This window comes from Phalangium opilio, unplaced genomic scaffold, assembly GCF_054372755.1.
Source record: "Phalangium opilio isolate 3A_F unplaced genomic scaffold, DU_Popi_V2 ptg000031l_1, whole genome shotgun sequence".
In the NCBI taxonomy this organism is placed as follows: domain Eukaryota; kingdom Metazoa; phylum Arthropoda; class Arachnida; order Opiliones; family Phalangiidae; genus Phalangium; species Phalangium opilio.
The window spans coordinates 6,519,940-6,538,700 of NW_028324158.1; the positions used below are offsets into that span (position 1 = coordinate 6,519,940).

Here is an 18,761-nt window from a genome sequence, read left to right on the forward strand (position 1 = left end):
AATATTTATTTCCCGCAGTTTTCCAGGTTTGTATGAACCCTAGCTAAGATAAATTAACCCTTACATACTTGTGTATGTAAGATTACAATGACGCCGAAAGGAAATTCCCCAGTTACATTTCCCCTTTAGAGGCTTTAGTTAAATTAAAAATTCAGAAAACGAACTCAAAAAGAATAATTGACCTTAAAAACATAATTCTTTCCCATCGATAATAATCACTTTTACTTTTCGAAGGAAAGTGGTAACCGAAACCGACCTTCTTCCGAATGAATTTCACGAAGAAAAAAGTGTCTTTCGGCAAAATAATACAAAAAGGAGGCCACCAGTCCGGCACAAAACCCAACCAACCCCCAAAAGAACTTAACTCCGTGTGGGTACAACATAAACTAAGATCTCTGAAATTTACTTTAAATCTCGATTCTCTAGCTACAACTCGCACTGACGCGAGAGACCAAATCTTAAAGAGATTCTTAAAGATTTAAAAACTACGGAAAACTTTTTGAACAGGAAAGTTTTTGCGCGAGTGTAATTCGGATATTGACTTGATAATTCAAGGCTTCTTTAGACAGTAATTAGCGGTCAGTGGTGTGATTGACGTTTTCTTGACAACCTGGCATCTCGCCTTTATTTTTCCCCTTTTACGTTTGTGCGAGTTTGTTCTAAGAATTCGATCATTTTATAGAAGGGTTGGATTATCTTAGGATGCTTAAAACTGATTCTCCATTTCATCTCTAATCCGCACGTAAAAAGGTCAGTGATTTCCTTTTATTTTTAAAATTATCAATTTTATTTTATAATTTAATATTATTTTAATTTAATGCTGTTTTAATTGAATTTTAATTCGAGAAATATTATCTAATATTTATTTAATAATGTTCGTAGTTTATTAATGTCTGAGAATTTCTGAAAAGCCTGGAATGATAAGTTAAGGGGGATGTTCTTTGGGTGTACGATTTTGAGTCGAAAATGTAATTTCTATGACAATTTGCCGTCCGGGTCACTGTTTTTTAATTAAAATTTGAGTGTTTTAGGGGTATCCCCTTAATTAAATTAGGAGTAATTGTCTTTCAGTCAGTTTCTTTATTAAATTTAAGGGGTCATCCGTAAAATACTCCAATCTTAACTCGAAAACAGTGCTACAGACGGCAAAATGGAGATATAAGTTACATTTTCGACTCAAAATTGCTCAAAGAACATCCCCCTTATCAGAAACATTCTGCATATTCGAGCCAGTGGTTTTTCCGTTCTAGTTCTAAGTCACAACCCATTTATTTACGAATTTGACCAAAGTTGGTGACAGTTTTTAGATTATTTCGAATATTTCGAAATTGCATAATTTTAAGTGAAATTTACGATGTACGATACACAATATACAGGAGTTCCATAAAGGGTGTTAGGAGCGAAGTACAGTGAGGTCTATGAGAAATAAATCTTGAGTATGACAATTGAATTTGCCCTAAGGGCCACCATTTAAAAGTTATGATTGGAGTATTTTAGGGTTGACCCATTAATTTCAAATTTAAGAAACTGAACATACAATGCTAATTTAACTGAGGGGTCACCCGTAAAGTACTCCAATCATAACTAGTTTAGGGTGTCCTTCGGGTTGAAACAGGGATAGATGTCACACAACATTTTCGACTCAAAATCGGCCATGGAAACCAATATGCTTCGCTTCTACCAAACTGTTTGGAAAAACTATATGCATAATTATGAATTACAATAAAAATTTCAGTGGAAAATCTAGTTCGATTAGTTTGAAAAATAGATCGAGGCACCAGTTCATATTGACCCAAATAAATTAAGTATCATTTTTATAATTGTTGCTGTTTAGTTTAGAAATAACAAACAAAAACAATTATGACTTCGTAAATAAAAAACATAATTAAGAGAATAATTATTTATTAATGTATTTCTGATACTTAGGTGCCAATGGGCATTTGAAAAGTAAGTGTAACTTATTTAAGCAACCCAACCTTGCTTTCTTTGTTTACAGATTGCAAAGTACATAAAGACCTCAACACACTCGTTTGCTACCACCATTAGAAAATGGGTATCAAAGGCGAGACACTTCTCCTGACCATAGGCCTTATCTTAACGCTTCTGAAAAGCGCTCAACCTTCTTTCCAAAGCGTCCCAAAGATCCAATACACCGAAGATGAAGCCGATTTAGTCGAAGCCTGGAGTTCTTTGGAAAAATCGGCTACAGATGCAGTTCAAAATATAATCAAACAGGCCTTACCCGTGGCACTTCGGTTATCGTACGAGATCGAAATCAGCGAAGAATGTAATGCAGCCCTGATGAAATTCATTTTTGGATTGAGGGATCTCAAAGAATGGGCTGTTAGAAGTAAGTTCATTTGAAAGGTTTTGCTTTTTAGTTCTTTCAATTGTGCAGGGTGTTTCTAATAAGTCTGGCCTAAATTAAGGGGGATGTTCTTTGGGAAGTCAATAGAGTGGTACTGAGAGGGGAGGAGCTACGGGGACGTTACGTCAATATTGGTAGTCTAAATTGTATATTATGGTCTGAGCGGACGACTTCCAATATGGTCACCAAAACCGGGGTAAGAGATAAGAGGGTGTGACGTCACGAGAAAGTTCGTGGTAGCAGAATATTTTGAGTCGAAAATGTAACTTCCATCTCCATTTTGCCATCCGGGTCACTTGTTTTCGAGTTAAGATAAGGGGGATGTTCTTTGAGAAATCAATTTTGAGTCGAAAATGTTCTATCACATTTTGCCCTAATTAGGCCTAAGGGCTACTGTTTTCAAGTTAAGATTGTCCTAGAGTATTTTACGGATGACCCCTTAAATTTAATTAAGAAACTGATATAGACAATGATTTCTAATTTAATTAAGGGGTCATCCCTAAAACACTCAATTTATAACTTGAAAACAGTATCCCTTGTGGCAAAATGGAGATAGAAGTTACATTTTCGACTCAAAATTGATTTCCCGAAGAACCTCCCCCTTAATTTCTGCCAAACTTACCAGAAACACCCTGTATGTGTAACAATGTATTGTTAAATAATTTAGCATGGATCTATAATCTTGCTATTCATACGTTCTTGGGTATTACCTGGGTTCTTGGTTCAATTTATTATCTATGGCGGTAGATCGCCTTGGTTTGTCCAAACCGTCAACTTAAAACCAGTTTGTCATGTAAATTACAGCTTATTACGAATGTAAAATCAAATCGTCACGCGATACCTTGCAAAATTTTTGAAATCTTTTTGCTAAAAAAACTATTTATCAGTTTACAAATTTTATTAGTCGTATGGTAGACTGTTACCATATGGCTGTTACCCGCGGCGTCGCCCGCGTGTAATAAGAACTTCCATCAAAATGTTATAAAGAATGGATAGATTTTACTGATGACTTATATTATTGTAGCGCCCTAGGAGCGAAGGCACTCGGCGTTGCCCGTCAGCCCGACGGGATATTTTTTATTACTTTTCACGCGGACATTACTCCATAAAGAAGGGTTTTTAAGTTTTTGGCCGCCATTTAAAAAGATGGCAACAAATCGAACACAAAAGATCATTCACCCCGTCTACAGGTTAAAGAAAACCAGTGTACTAAATATTTGTGAAATCGGTTGAAACGCGCGGACTTTGTTGCATAGAGATGATTTTTTACATTTTTGGGCGCCATTTTTTAAGATGGCGGCAGATTGGAAAACTCTTTCTTAGTACGCGCCTACTACTTATGAGTAACGTTCCAAATTTTCAGCCTTCTATGGGCAAGCGGTTTGGGCTGGGCGTTGATTATCAGTCAGTCAGGACTTTGATTTATATAGATAAATAGATTGAATTCCGCTAAGTGATTTTTTACTATTTTAGTGGTGGACGCGATGGGTAAACCAGGCGGAGGTCAACTTGAAGGAACATTCGCTAGCCTGGGGTCATACAAGGAATGCATGAAAATTAAAGCCCCAGTTACCGGTTTCGACGGTCAGCCCATTACGGGAAAATACTGCTTGGTGGATGTAAGACCTCCCCTTCCGCCCAAACCACACGTCTTCTTCTACAAAAACCAACTGGACCAAATGAAGAATTTTACACCGAAAACTGAAGTATGTTCTTATTAGCGTATTATCCTGGTAATGAATTACTTCTAAAGAAATTCCTTCTTGTAACTTCAGTTATTCAGTGAATTGTCGGACCAAGCAAATTTATTCTACACAATGGCGTACAGATTTGGCCTTTGCGTCCCTTCAGGGTGCTCTGATGACGACATTGAAAAAATGGCTAATTATAGTAAGAACAAATCCCTCTTGAAACTTAAGATAACCTACCAGGATAAAAATTAAAAATGTTGCCACACCAATGGGAACATTGGAAAAATGTTGCTACACCAATGGGAACATTGGAAAAATGTTGCCACACCAATGGGAACATTGGAAAAATGTTGAAACACCAATGGGAACATTGGAAAAATGTTGAAACACCAATGGGAACATTGGAAAAATGTTGAAACACCAATGGGAACATTGGAAAAATGTTGAAACACCAATGGGAACATTGGAAAAATGTTGAAACACCAATGGGAACATTGGATAAATGTTGAAACACCAATGGGAACATTGGAAAAATGTTGAAACACCAATGGGAACATTGGAAAAAATGTTGAAAGACCAATGGGTACATTGGAAACATGTTGAGAGCCTAATGGAACCATTGGAAAATGTCGAAACACCAATGGGAACATTGGAAAAATGTTGAAACACCAATGGGAACATTGGAAAATATTGAGCCACCAATAGGGACATTGGGAAATGTTAAAACCCTAATGGAACCATTGGAAAATGTTGAAACATCAATGTGGCCACTAGGCCTAATTCACAAAAAAAAATCTCTTTCAGCTATGGGAAAATTTCATATGCAAGCCAAAGTGCACCCGTGCGAGGTCCCAAATCAAGGCACCACCTTAGACACAAATCAGTTAATTGTCATGTAAGAGAAAAGCAACCGTCATTGAAAAAATCCCGAGTAAAGGAATAAAAGAAGTTCCTTTCAATTACAGACTTTGCATCGCCTTATTCGTAATATTGACGGCCGCGGCTACCGTTGTCGAGTACTTGCGTGATCTCCGAAGCGAGAAAATGGCCATGGACAAAAAGGGCAAAAGTATCTGCGAGTCACTAGTCGAGGCTTTTTCCATTCGGGCCAATATTGTCAAAGTACTTGCCCCATCAGGGATCGAGGACACCAAATTCGCTTGCCTAAATGGCATGCGGTTTTTATCCATGGGATGGGTCATTCTCATTCACACTTACGGAATGATTGAACCCATCATGTACCGTGATGGTGTCACCGCCAGTGAATATTCTCGCACCATTCTCTTTCAAATCGTCACAAACTCAGCTTTGTCCGTCGATACCTTCTTTTTCGTCACGTAAGTACGAGCATTTCCGGGTCAATCAGGGAAATGAGAGGAAGAGAAAAAAGAGTCAGTACCATTTCTGTGGCACTGCTTGCGGATGAAACCAGTGCTGGGTACCGGTTTGAAAAGGTGCTAAAGGCCATTATTGTCTCACCAACTGTCCTTTTTCTTCCTCCTCCCTGTTCCAAGCTATCCAAGGGTTCAAACAAGTGGAATTTATTCGCTTTAGAATGAAAACATGGGCTCGAAACTCTCACTTATCTGTCCTCACAATTAGAAAATTAAATTGCACCGTGACAACATTTTAACAATTACGTTTACTTGCAGAGGCCTTTTGGTTACCTATCAGATTGTCAAACTCGTCGATGAAAAGGGAATTCGCGTATTCAACATCCCCATATTCATATTCCGACGTATTTGGAGGTAATTAAACATTCAAGAAATAGACCAAAAACGTGTACGGCGACATAGCGCTTAATTTGAAGAAGACAACTGAAAAGTGCACCTGATTTTTCTGGCGTCATATAGAGCCATAGACGCTTGCTTTCGAACACGTTTTTCGGTCAATAACGTATTAAAAATATTTGGATAAAGTTATGACAATGATATAAATTTTTTAGACTTCTACCATCGGCCATGATGATATTGGGGCTAACAATTCTGATGCCTGTATTCGGTTACGGTCCAATTTTCCGTGAAGAAACCACAATCCTTATAAACAATGTGAAACAAAATTGGTGGAAGAATTTGCTTTTCATTTCGAATTTTTATCGTTTCGAAGATCAAGGCTTGGCACATTTGTGGTACATTTCCGTGGATATGCAATGCTTCGTACTAGCCATGATATTCCTTTTCATCTTCTTCAAGTAAGTAGAGTTGAGCCAGGAAATTATAGAGGTGACTCGGGAAATACGTGTAGTACCGGGGATTATCTCAGTGAGGAGCTTGTATAACAGTATTTTATTGACTTCAACAAGGACCAAGAGTCACCCACACTTCGACATTTACTGACCCATCATCCAGGTTATTTTATCAAACTGAACACTACCTCCCTTAACTACCATGCAGAGACAAGCCTGAACCCTAGTGAATAGATAATGCCAAGGTCTAACCCATACAGGGTTCATAGTTCATATAACTTTTGGAAGACCTATTTCCCTGTGTTTTCCTGGTTTTTTCCCCATATATTCCCCTGAGTTTTCCAGGTTTTATCCCCATATATTCCCCTGTGTTTTCCAGGTTTTTTCCCCATATATTCCCCTGTGTTTTCCAGGTTTTTTCCCTATATATTCCACTGAGTTTTCCTGGTTTTTGCCCATATATGGAGTATCTTATGAAGGGAATCTTAACGAACATTTTGCTTAATTACTCGGCCCCTATTTGCTGTAACCCCAATTACTTAGTATCATTGAAAGGGGGTCAAATAGGACTATAACATATTCAAAGGACATCCACGTATCTCTAATAGAATAACAGTTAATAGCCTCCAAATTTGCGTGTAATTAAGCCCATGTTAATGTCATGATAACAACGGGACTACGGGAGTGGATGTTTTTTTATAGCAAACTTACTCAAACTTCACAAATTTGCCTAATTTCCCCGAGGATTTTTTATAGCCTCTATAATTTCTGGCTTGAAATTTAATCATAGGTCGATATCATCCTTTCCTAATATTTCTTACAATTTCAAGGAATCCTAGAATCGGATTAATATTCAACTTCGTCATGGTTACAACGTCAGTCATAGTTTCGGGTGTCGTGACGTACGCTTACGGACTCTTGCCTACCTTCCTCCTGTACGCCCAAGATAGAACGTAAGTAATTAATCTTTCTTATGTTCGATTAAAGTCAATATTGACAGATATTCTACTTATATAAACAGGATTTTCAATCGCAACATTACGTATAACCATGGTACCCTTCACGCCCATATTGCTAGTTACGCCATTGGTATGTGGTTGGGTGTCACTATGGCCAGGAAAAAGAAAATTGTAGTACCTAAAGTAAGTGTTCGTTACTAAAGAACCCCAATGCATAAGTTTATAAGATATGTAATGTTCCATAAGTATGACACTAAGTATACTTCGTAATGCTAGAATCTTACTGAGAGCTAGTTCAAGAAGTATTGACTACACTCGGTTTAGAACTCCATCTTCCTATTTAGTCTGTACTAAACCTTTGACAGCGCCTCACCAGGCGTCGCTTTCTATGACCTACGTCACTTCATGACAAGCTCCAGTTTGTAACCAGTGACAAACTTATGGAACATATCTTATGAACTAATGGTATATTGAACGGTCCAAAAGCAATCAATGTTTCTTTCTTCTGTTATTTGCAGTGGTTAGTGGCAATCGGTTGGCCTGTAATTCTAGTCGGTCAGTCTGTACTGGTATTTTCAACTTGGACGTGGAACCGCGGAGTAATTCCGACAGTTATGGAATCAATCATCTACTCCTCAATACATAAAGTAGCTTGGTCCCTATCCCTCGTTTTTATAACTACCATGTGCGCAACAGGGAATGCTGGTAAGTTAACGCCACAGTTATGTTCGAAATTAATCATATTTACAACGTAATGTACAAGAAATTGGTATTTCCATTGTACCATTGATTAAGCGTAATCTTTAAAGCCCCACCTTAGACAGTGGTAGAATTATTACTAATCTTTAATCAGTGTAAATGGAACATGGACGAACCAATACTGAAGGACGGATGGCAGAGGGAGAAAGTTGAAAAATACTTGTTAAAGGGGCTGGCCGGAGCTGTTGGGGTGAAGGGGGTCAAACTGTTGGTTAGCATAGCGACGGTGGCGCCATTCCTTATGGCCAAAGATCTGGGTGTTTTCCCCCTGAACTAAGGGGGGTCTCCCCCAACAGCGCCGGTGAGCCCCTTTAATTCGCCTTCTAGCGGCAGATAGTAGCAAACCGGATAGTGGGGGACATATGGGGGAATCAACGTTCTAAAGAGGGAAGCATCTAACGTCTTATTTTATCTAGATGGCGCTAGCTTTTTCCGGGATTCGGCTCGGTATTTTTCATAACCCAACCCAATTTTGGGGGCTGAAAAGGGGGAAGTAAGCTTAACATTGGTTGTTTAGTCGCTTAGTATGGGGCTCTATGGGCTGCCATCGGTCCTTCAGTATTGGTTCATCCATGAATGGAATCAGGGGTGGATTAGCCCGTCGGGTATTGCCATCCAACGGGTAAAATATAAAGTATCCGATCATAAACTATAATTAAAATAACAAAAGAGATGGCGGGACTCGATCCACGTTTCATGAAATTATCAGCTGAAGGTTATAGGAAGTTAGGAACCGGTTTTCGAATCGTCATCACTTGAAGATAACACAATTACCTTGGCCAATAAAAAATAATTAACGTTTAAGGCAGATATCATCAGAGTTCTAGTCCCTTAAAACACCTGGCAATGATAATTAAGAAATTGCTTAATTTCTGATGAGAAATAATAAGCCTTACAATACAAACAGATTATTACAACAACAGTTGCACTGTCAAAACAGTCTGTCTGACAAAGAAAGCAAAGTCTGTTTCTTAGCCTACGTCAAAAAAAAATCAATTGAGTGCGTCATGTTTTGAAAATTAATGTAGCCTTGAGGGCTCCAGCTATAAAATTTTCCTTTTCTTTTAATTTGAAAATATATAAGCACACGTGTGTAGCAATCAAAAACAACAAAGTTGTTATCTTGATAAATACATAACACCTTGTTAATTAAAAGACAGAAAATACGGTAATAAGAAAGGCGTAGGTTTTAAGTTAACTAGCCAGATGGGAGAGGGAATAATATTTTTAATTTTTTTTTTAAGAAATTCTATAAAAACTGATAAGATCTGATCAAAAAGTAATATCTAGTTTATTAGGGAGAAGGTATAAATTCGCCACATTTCTAGCTTTATCTCCAGTCCAAAAGTACGTCCGTAGTTAATCCCGCCTCTAAAATACAACCAGCATCTCATTGGTTCTTGAAAACTCACGTCAGCGCGACAAGAATGACGAAAATTACGTATTTTCCGACTGAGGAAAGGGCGAAATAGCCCGGCCTCCTTTTACGCCCCTCCCCCTATGTATTTTGAAAGGGGGACTGGGACTATGGCGCCAATACTTAGGCATCTTATACCTTCTCCCTAATAAACTAGATATCACTTCTTGAACTGATAACGACTTTAATGTATATTTCTAATTATGATTTTTCTTTAATACATCTTTCGTAGGTTTCATCAACTCTTTCCTTTCGTGGAGCGTATTTATCCCATTAAATCGAATTTCCTATTTGGTTTATTTGGTTCATTTATTGGTGGTGACGTATTTTTACGCCGTTCTAAATGGTTCCATGGATTCCTACCATATTTTCTACGTAAGATTTATTATCGAACATCTCTGATTTTGCGTGTATAGGCTGGGAACGCATATAGGGGATCGAGTTTAGCATCCCGTCTCTACCCCATCTTGGTCGACGTAAGGGGGTCGCTGTTAAAAATCAGTGCAGGACTTCAGGGCTAGATGGGCACTTGCCCTAGGGCCTAACGAGCTAAGGAAGGGCACGTGACTAATATTTATTTATTAGAATTTGAGTTCCAATGTCCTACATTGTCCTAGAGCCTGTAATGCTATTAATATGGTCCCGTGTCAATCAGGGACTTTCAAAAATTTTAAACACGATTGAAAGATGCGCAAAACGATGCGCGAGAAAGTCTGGTCTGCGCATCTGGAAAGGGGTTAACGGTAACCGGGGAATATAGTTTTTGAAAAGAAGGGCTACATGTTGGAGGAACTAGGTGAGATGGAGTAGTAACGTATTATCTGTATTCCCATCTACGGACACGAACACTTCCCTGCATCCTCAGTGGCGTTTTGGTAGGGTCGTTGAGAACTAGCTTCTATTTGAAAATGGCGCTAGGTGGCAGTACATAACAATCCCCAACCAACCGTAGCGGCGTGCGCAAGGTACTCTGGGAGACTTTCATTACCGCACATGGCCCACCAACATTTCTACTCCATCCCACAGTCCCCTTCAAGGCTACATACACTTTGAATCTTCCCCCTGCTCTATACATAGTCTACAGACTAGGAGGATTCATATCATTTATACAGGGAGGCCCGACTTCAGGTGTTACACAAGGAGGCCTGACTCATTGGGTGAGTCTAAAACCATGCCTCCTTGTGTAACACCTGAAGTCGGGCCTCCCTGTATAAATGGCATGAATCCTCCCAGTCTGTAAACTATGTATTGCAACTTATACTAAAAATCTGTTGACTTTAGGTTTGGGTCTTTATGGGTAACGTTACCCTAAGCCATGGTTTTGCCTTCATCATGCGGATATTCTACGAAGCTCCACTAATGGAACTTGAAAAGCTACTACTGGGTCGCTTACTGGGAGGTGGTGGCAAAGCCTCCCGACACAAACGAAGAAGTAGAACAAGTAGGAACGGTTCAATCGCGCCAATACCACACACGAACGACGTGGAAAACGCCAGTGGTAATCAACCAAAGACAATCTCGGCAACCGTGGAAAACAGCAAAGTAGAGTCGGGAACGGTTGGAAATGGTAAACTGACTAAAGGGAGCATCAAGTCGATAAACACCAAGTTCTGAACTGAATTGACGCGCGGTTAATTTCATCTTGTAAATACGAGTATTCATTATCTTATGTATGATTTTTTTTTCCATATATAAGTTCATATCGTGATTTTTGACTGTTGTTGTTATATATAAGAAAATATGTAATAAAATAATAGTATTTAAATAGCATTGTGTAGTATTTGTGTACATGTCCGTTGGAAGCTTTGTATAATCGACCTTTAACTGTAGGGGGCTCAAGGAAAATTAGGGTTAACCATGTACTAAAAGGATATCCATGTACGTCTTACCAGAAGGGGATAATAGAAGAAGGATGGCACTCTGTATCCTCTTAATACTTTAGTTATGCTGTAACATGATTCTTCTCGAGCTCACCCTTTTTGTTTGCTTTCCCGCTCATCAAACATCACCGTGGGATGAATTCTATAACTGTTTCGTACTAAATCCTCAGCATTCAATCCACAAACCTTTATTGTCTTGACGTGGGACAAAAATGACCACAAGCGCATGCTCCTTGGCAAATAGTTAAGCGCTAATAGAGTAATGATGAGGGAAATATTTATGGCGTATATGATTCGGTTTAGTAACCTTGCTCCAAATGTAAAATGATGTTGGGAAGAATCATGTTACAATTATACCCCGCTTTGTGCTCGTACACTTCTCTCAAAGAGAAGTATGATAAACTTCTGGTCTCACGAATCTAAAGTTCTTTCAGGGACATTCTACAACAGATTAAAATTTCTAAAATAATCCATCATTTGGATTCGATCCAAGTATAACCGCAGCACGAATTTATCAAATATTAACCTGGAATTTTGATTTAAGCACGTTTTATAAATATCAAGAATGCATACAGCTACTAATAATCATTGTACCCCCATATATTCCATGTTAATTTCTATGCGGGTTTTGTGGGTAGGGCTTGAGAACCTAGCATCAGTCACTGCTTATTTTCTTATGGTTCAACGCACAGCGAGAGATAGATTATTCGTCAAACATAATGAATACTCTAGCTCTTCCTTCAAAATCCACCTAGATCCGTTCAGAAAATGGTTGGTACACAATAATTCCTCTTAGCTATATGTATTCCCGAAAATATAAATAAAAATAAAATCTATTTTGAAAGTTTCCGTAGGTTTTGCTTTCATTTAAAGTTTTTCTTTTTCCCTCAAATATTAAATTTCAATTTAACATTAAACCGTCAAAACATGGGAGTGTATCGAATATTAAATAGATATTTTCTATTTAATAGTCAAATGTCAAAACATGGCAATGCTTTTAAAATTCTTAACCTAATAATATGCTAATCCAAGCAAACTAAATAGATACAGGGTGTTTCTGATAAGTCTACCATAAATTAAGAGGGATGTTCTCTGGGAAATCAATTTTGAGTCGAAAATGTAACTTCTATGACATTTTTATATCCGGACCACTGTTTTCAAGTTAAGATTGGTCAAAGTATTTTACGGATGATCCCTTTAATTTAATTAAGAAACTGAAAGACAATGATTTCTAATTTAATTAAGGGGTCACCCCTAAAACACTCAAATCATAACTCGAAAACAGTGGCCCTTAGGGCAAAATATCATAGAATATTTTCGACTCAAAATCACCTAAAGAACCTCCCCCTATATTTTTTTGCTGTAGGTTACCGATTTATAGCGTAATATAATTTCACTATGCAGTAATCAGAAACTTTGGGAGTATAACTTAAATTACTTGACATTACCGACAAAGAATTTAATTTTTCATAAAAAAATTTAATCGATAATTTCATATCTATATCTGATAGTCCATAAAAACTCTAGATCCCTAAAGTAAGGTGTAGGTAGATTGCTTGAAAAAATGCATCAAACCATTTTTTAAGCCTTATTTAAGCATACATAATTTTTTTTGCAAAAGGGCGTTTCCCGAATTTAAAAAAAAATCTTTAATTGCCGCAAATTTCGAGAAAAAAATCCATAAAATGTGGAGATTCCATCAATAAATGATATTAAAACTTTTTGTCTCTTTTTTTTTGGAAATTGTCAAAACTCCAAAATCTAATATGATATATTTTATCAAGAACTCATCTGAATACAAAATGCATCCAAAAAAATTCGTTTTTCAAGGATGGGAATCGGATCATTTACAGGGTGATAGGACCGAAGAACGATTTGAGTCGAAAATGTTCTATGACATTTTGCCCCAAGGGCCTTCGTTTTCATGGCCCACTTAATTACATTAGAAATCATTGTCTTTCGGTTTCTTTTTTAAATTTAAGGCGTCATACGTAAAACACTCTAATTATAACTTGAAAACAGTGGCCCTTAAAATTTTAAATAGAACTAATTGTACTTCGGTCCTTCCACCCTGTCTGGAACACCCTGTATTTTACCTCTATAAAAAATTAACTGTGTTTAATTATAACGCCTGAAAACTACACTAGAAAGACACTTAAAATATTTTCGGTTTTCCATAACTTGTTATACGGGGTGTTTCTAAAAGAACTGTCAGAAATTAAGGAAGATTTTGAGTCGAAAATGTTCAATGACATTTTTCCGTCCGGGTCACTGTTTTCGAGTTATGGTTTGAGTGTTTTAGGGATGACCCCTTAATTAAATTAGAAATCATTGTCTTTCAGTCAGTTTCTTAATTAAATTTAAGGGGTCATCCGTAAAATACTCTGGACAATCTTAACTTGAAAACAGTGGAATCCGGAAAGCAAAATGTGATAGAAATTACATTTTCGATTCGAAATCGAACGAAGAACATACCAATTAATTTCTGGTAAACCTTTCAGAAACACCCTGAATACTTCATTAAAAAAGAAATAAACCGCAATTAATACCTTGATAAAATATTTCCACGCTATACGTGACATATTTTTTTATTTTTTTATATCAAATTCTCCAAATATTAGAAGCTGATTTTATAAAATATTCTTGTAAAGTACACCTTGGCGGTACGCTAATAAATCGTTTGAAACACTTATATCGTCCGATGATATCGTATCACAAGACTTTAACGGTTTTTGTCAACACTGTTCTATCTAAGCCTTATCTAACTATTTGCAAAACAAGTTGGGAAAACCAAAATATTACCTCTCCGAGTCAAGACGACTACTTACAAACTTATTTAGCCAGATATGGAAATGTTTCTTAAGTTAAAATTTATGAAATATTAAAGCAGTATACAAAGCATAGCAAATTTACTGTAAATCAGACGACATTTTACATCCAATAATGATATACTTGTACACATTAAAATCATCCGATGGGGGAAAAACGGGTCATCGGCGTTTTATAAATGACGCTAGCGCAATAAAGCGTGCAATGTACCAAGGCTTAACAAAAATTGTAGGATAACATATTTATAGAGATAGATAACAACTTTTATAATTAAAACTAGAAACTAACATATCTCTTAAAATTCTCGCGTGATCAACTGGTTTCACGCCAATTAAATAGCTATAGTCCCATAGAGCTATTTGTATTAATTCCTCCATGGTTTTTTCGCCAAGCTGAGAACTACGCGTTTTACGTCACGTTATCCAAAAAGCCGACTATTTTCTTTGAAGACCGCGCTAGCTCAGCGCTAAGCACCGTGACGTCAAAATTCAAAAACAAAATCCCTAGGCCGTGTTCAGCAACGCTGGGAGTGGGCTCTGCTGAACGCGGCCCAGATTTCCACCATGATTATAAAATCTAAGCCTAATTATTTAAAAGTGTATTTAACTTTCGGCTCACTCTGAACCGTTAATGTCTCTGCATACAGAAACGAAAACCAAACCCAAACGTTTACTTTTTGGTTCACTAGGCCTATTTGACCAACATAGCAGCGTTGTGCTTGTATTCACTATGATTTTAGAAAGGATTATGCTATAAACAGATGTAGTATAGCTTAAGTAATATATAAACATCCATTTTAAATAATAATATTAAAAAACATCTTTGGAATATCAAAATGAAATAGAGCTTTAAAGCTACAAAAGTACTAAATGCATCATAATTACGAAAAATATTTCCACATATTCACTTTATATTAAGGATAAAGGGAATATTATGGTTGTGTTGGATTTCTTTACACATCAAAACAAAACGCAGAGCACTACTGTAACAACGGACGGACACATACAGACAAAAACATAGACTGCTTTTAACTCTTTCCGTATTAATTTTGAATTGAGAAACAAGATTATCTTAAATATTAAAATAAATATAATTAATATTTAATATTTTCTTCGTTAGTTATTCGCCTTATTGAACGTTACATCGTTTTAAAAAAGAACAATTAAACATTCTTGAGAGACTTGACTAATATTGTCGTTTGAAATGAAGCATACGCCGGTTGCTTCGCCTTACTAAAATAGGTAGTATATAAGGGTTTCGAATCGCAGCCATGGATAAGAACAGCGCAATTGCGTGAACCTTTGGTGGAAGCCCCACCTTAGGGAGGCCGGACGTTTCTCGTAACCTTGGCCGATCGCCGCGTATGCCTTAACCTTAACGATGATGATGGAGTAGAAGCCAGGTGTGCAGACTGGTGTCCATGTGGGATGGACAAAAACAATGAACAGAAGATGGTGGTGTGTAGAAACCAGTGTGTACAGACTGGTGTCCATGTGGGATGGACAAAAACAAAGACCAGAAGATGGTGGTGTTAGAAGCCAGGTGTACAGACTGGTGTCCATGTGGGATGGACAAAGAGCAGCAGATGATTGTGATTAGAAGCCGGTGTGTACAGACTGGTGTCCATGTGGGATGGACAAAGACCAGAGGCTGGTGATGTTAGACAGGCAATGGAGTAATAGCCTGTAAGTGTAATACAATTTTCGAAATTTCCGGAAATTGAGAACACGTTTGCTCCGATTTGCAAACTGCGAACGCGGTCACGTGGGTGTAACAACAGACAGACACACACACACACACACACAGACACGTCGAAATTAGAACCTCTCCGTGACATACGTCACTCGGAGAGGTAAAAAAAGACTTTGAAATGAATTACGTGAGCGAAAAGCTAAGGCGGAGGGAGAATCCCATGAAATATATTTTTATCTCATGGAATTTATGGTAATTGTGTGTGGAAATGTTAGTAACTGTGTTCTGTTGGAGTTAAATTCATGGAAATTTTATAAAATATATAGTGGTTTTCGCAAAATATTGGAAATCTTATGAAATATATAGTGCCTTTTGCAAAATCTGATGAAAGTTTATGAAGTATATTTAGTGGTTTACGCAAAATCATGGAAATCTTATGAAATGTAGAATAGTGGTTTTAACAAAACCATGGAAATTTCACGAAATATATTGTCAGTTTTTCGCCAAATCTCATGAAATATTTGAAAATATAAGACGTTTTTTTGAAACTCAAGGAAATGTTCATGGAAATGAAGTGATCTTTGAAAATAGATAGGGAGTCAGTGAAAATCTTTGGAAAAAATAGTGATTTCTCCAAAAATGTTTGAAAGTAATAAACCAAACGGCATAGAGAATCACCCAAACCCTTGCAAAATACAAAATCAGCATTTCAGCTTCTCTAAAGTGTAATTAAGTAGCATCTTAATACTTTTGTAACTAATTACTAGATATTTAAGGGCATTCCATAGATATACGTAGTAGCTAGGAATAGATCCTCATCACATTAACAATTCCAAAGTGTAAAATAACAACGCATTAGATTTAATTGCACGAATTTTGTCCCCAATCCAAAAGAGGTTTTTCCATCCTACTTCGAAACTTACTATCAAAGTAAATTTTCCGTTTAAAAAAAACCCCCAACCCACCAAAACGAATTACTTAATTTGAATATTTTGTACTCGTCTCTGAAAAAAACGTAATTATAATGCTGCAAAAAAAAATTGGTACTTACAGAAATTGGCCTCGAGGAAAGCTTGATTACCACGATATGTGGTTGAACTCCTATATTGCCATCAAGCAGAACAAGTGTAGTTTTTAGCACGTTTGAAACACCCTAAAGCTTCCAGTTCGATGTTCAATGTTCTTGGACTTGTAAAGATCACGTTTTTAAACACGATAACGCAAGCAGCTCAATGTGTTCTTGGAAAGTTCACGATAACGCGTGCAGCTCAATGTTCTTTTAGAAAGTTCACGTTTTAAACACGATTACGCGCACAGTTCAATGTTCGTAGAAATTTCACGACTTAAACACGATAACGCGCACAGTTCAATGTTCTTATAGAAAGATCACGTTTTATTCTGAAAACAAAAGGAAGAGAAATGAAATTACTGTTAATGCATTTGATTTAAAACGAGAAATATAACCCCATTCCAGACTTAATATTTAACTTTAAGCATATCAGAACTATAAATCTAAATTTAGGCTTAAATATTTGTCAGAAGTCACGTTTTTGTTAATATGACTGAGATTTTGGACATAACAAACCAAGCCAAGCCACACCAGTCAAGAAATGTATGGGATTACTCACGTCATGTAAAAACATGGGGATCTTACCATATAGTATATTTTGATAGTAACACAAGGGGAAGGTTCATGAGAAGTGCTTTTATTCTCAATGTTGGGACACATGCGAACCCTATTCATGATATAAGCCTGTTAAGAACGCTATATTCTAGGCCCCTAACATTCTATTGAAATTAAAGTTATAAAAAAATCTACATAATGCAGACTACTTATCGTTCAGTGTCTACAAAGATAGGAAGTCCTTCAATTGTTTCTATAGTCCCTTAAAACAACAGCAAGGTGTTTAATAAGCAAGTTTTGACACCGTTAAGCCTAATTTTCAATGCTGCACGTGCGTAAAGACAAAACACTAACAACCTTCCTAAACAGATCCGGTTTACGTCATTTGACACATGGGCGACGCAAACTTTATCAAAGTGATATACTCTGAATTTAAATTTAAACTCGAAAACCTCTAAAAATATCAAATCGGTCTCCTTGATCTAAACCAATCTAAATCATACGTCATTAAAGAAAAACGTATTTTACTCAAAAAATTAAAAGTATACTAATGTATTTGGCGTGGTGGAACATTCGATTATTTTAATTATTCGTTTGATCGAAAGTATTCTGATTTTTGAAAGACTAAGACATTTCAATTCAAATCACGCTCTTGCCTTGGTGGATTAAGTTTGAAATAAAAATCTATCGAATTGCTTCCCACCCTCGTACTAATTTTGGTTTTTATCTATTAAAGAAACTATACATTTTGTTATAATACTTTGATTGACCTTCAAAAATATTTGCGGAAAAAATGGTTAAAACGACACCAAACGAAATTGTTCCTAGAGGGCAATTTGTAGCTTCTTATTATGCGTAACACGGTGCGGTTAGAAACATTCAATGATAATTAAAAGATTTAAAGGGAGTTTAACGAAATTTTGGATCAATGTCTGTCGAAGATTAAAAGATGTAAAGGATAATTTAACCCTGTAGTAAATGATTCCCAGAAAAAAATCCGAGAATTTTATGTCAAATGTAATATTAAAGGAATCTTGTTAAAAATCGGAAAACATGTAAGAATTGGAACAAATTTTCATAAATCTTCTACGAATTCGAGTGAATTTTCACAAATCCTCTAAGAATTCGAGCAAATTTTCACAAATCTTCTAATAATTCGAACAAATTTTCACAAATCTTCTAATAATTCGAACAAATTTTCACAAATCTTCTAATAATTCGAACAAATTTTCACAAATCTTCTAATAATTGGAACTTTTCATAAATCTTCAAAGAATTCGAACAAATTTTCATAAATCTCCTAAGAATTCGAACAAATTTTCACAAATCTTCTAAGAATTGGAAAACATTTTCACAA

General features: G+C 36.6%; 3 protein-coding genes across 6 annotated transcripts in view; 2 read left to right on the plus strand and 1 right to left on the minus strand.

Moving 5' to 3' along the window:
• Positions 1 to 2,012, plus strand: part of LOC149690273 (nose resistant to fluoxetine protein 6-like) — a 28,049-nt gene extending 26,037 nt beyond the window's left edge. Inside the window, exons 12-13 of the mRNA XM_089870499.1 lie at positions 1,927 to 1,947; positions 1,997 to 2,012. Coding sequence (XP_089726625.1) covers positions 1,927 to 1,947; positions 1,997 to 2,012 — 37 coding nt within the window. The remainder of the gene's footprint in view (positions 1 to 1,926; positions 1,948 to 1,996) is intronic.
• Positions 1 to 18,761, minus strand: part of LOC149690257 (nose resistant to fluoxetine protein 6-like) — a 204,074-nt gene that overhangs the window by 175,205 nt on the left and 10,108 nt on the right. For all 4 annotated transcript variants that reach the window (XM_089869764.1, XM_089869763.1, XM_089869762.1 and 1 more), the window contains exon 3: positions 16,832 to 17,178. The gene's annotated coding sequence lies outside the window, so the exon portion shown is untranslated. The remainder of the gene's footprint in view (positions 1 to 16,831; positions 17,179 to 18,761) is intronic.
• Positions 1,662 to 11,214, plus strand: LOC149690274 (nose resistant to fluoxetine protein 6-like). Its single transcript, XM_089870500.1, has 12 exons — positions 1,662 to 2,350; positions 3,842 to 4,074; positions 4,144 to 4,258; positions 4,864 to 4,954; positions 5,025 to 5,396; positions 5,712 to 5,807; positions 6,005 to 6,250; positions 7,075 to 7,197; positions 7,266 to 7,386; positions 7,722 to 7,908; positions 9,612 to 9,754; positions 10,661 to 11,214. The coding sequence occupies exons 1-12, from the start codon at positions 2,050 to 2,052 to the stop codon at positions 10,991 to 10,993; spliced, it is 2,361 nt and encodes a 786-aa protein (XP_089726626.1). The 5' UTR covers positions 1,662 to 2,049; the 3' UTR covers positions 10,994 to 11,214.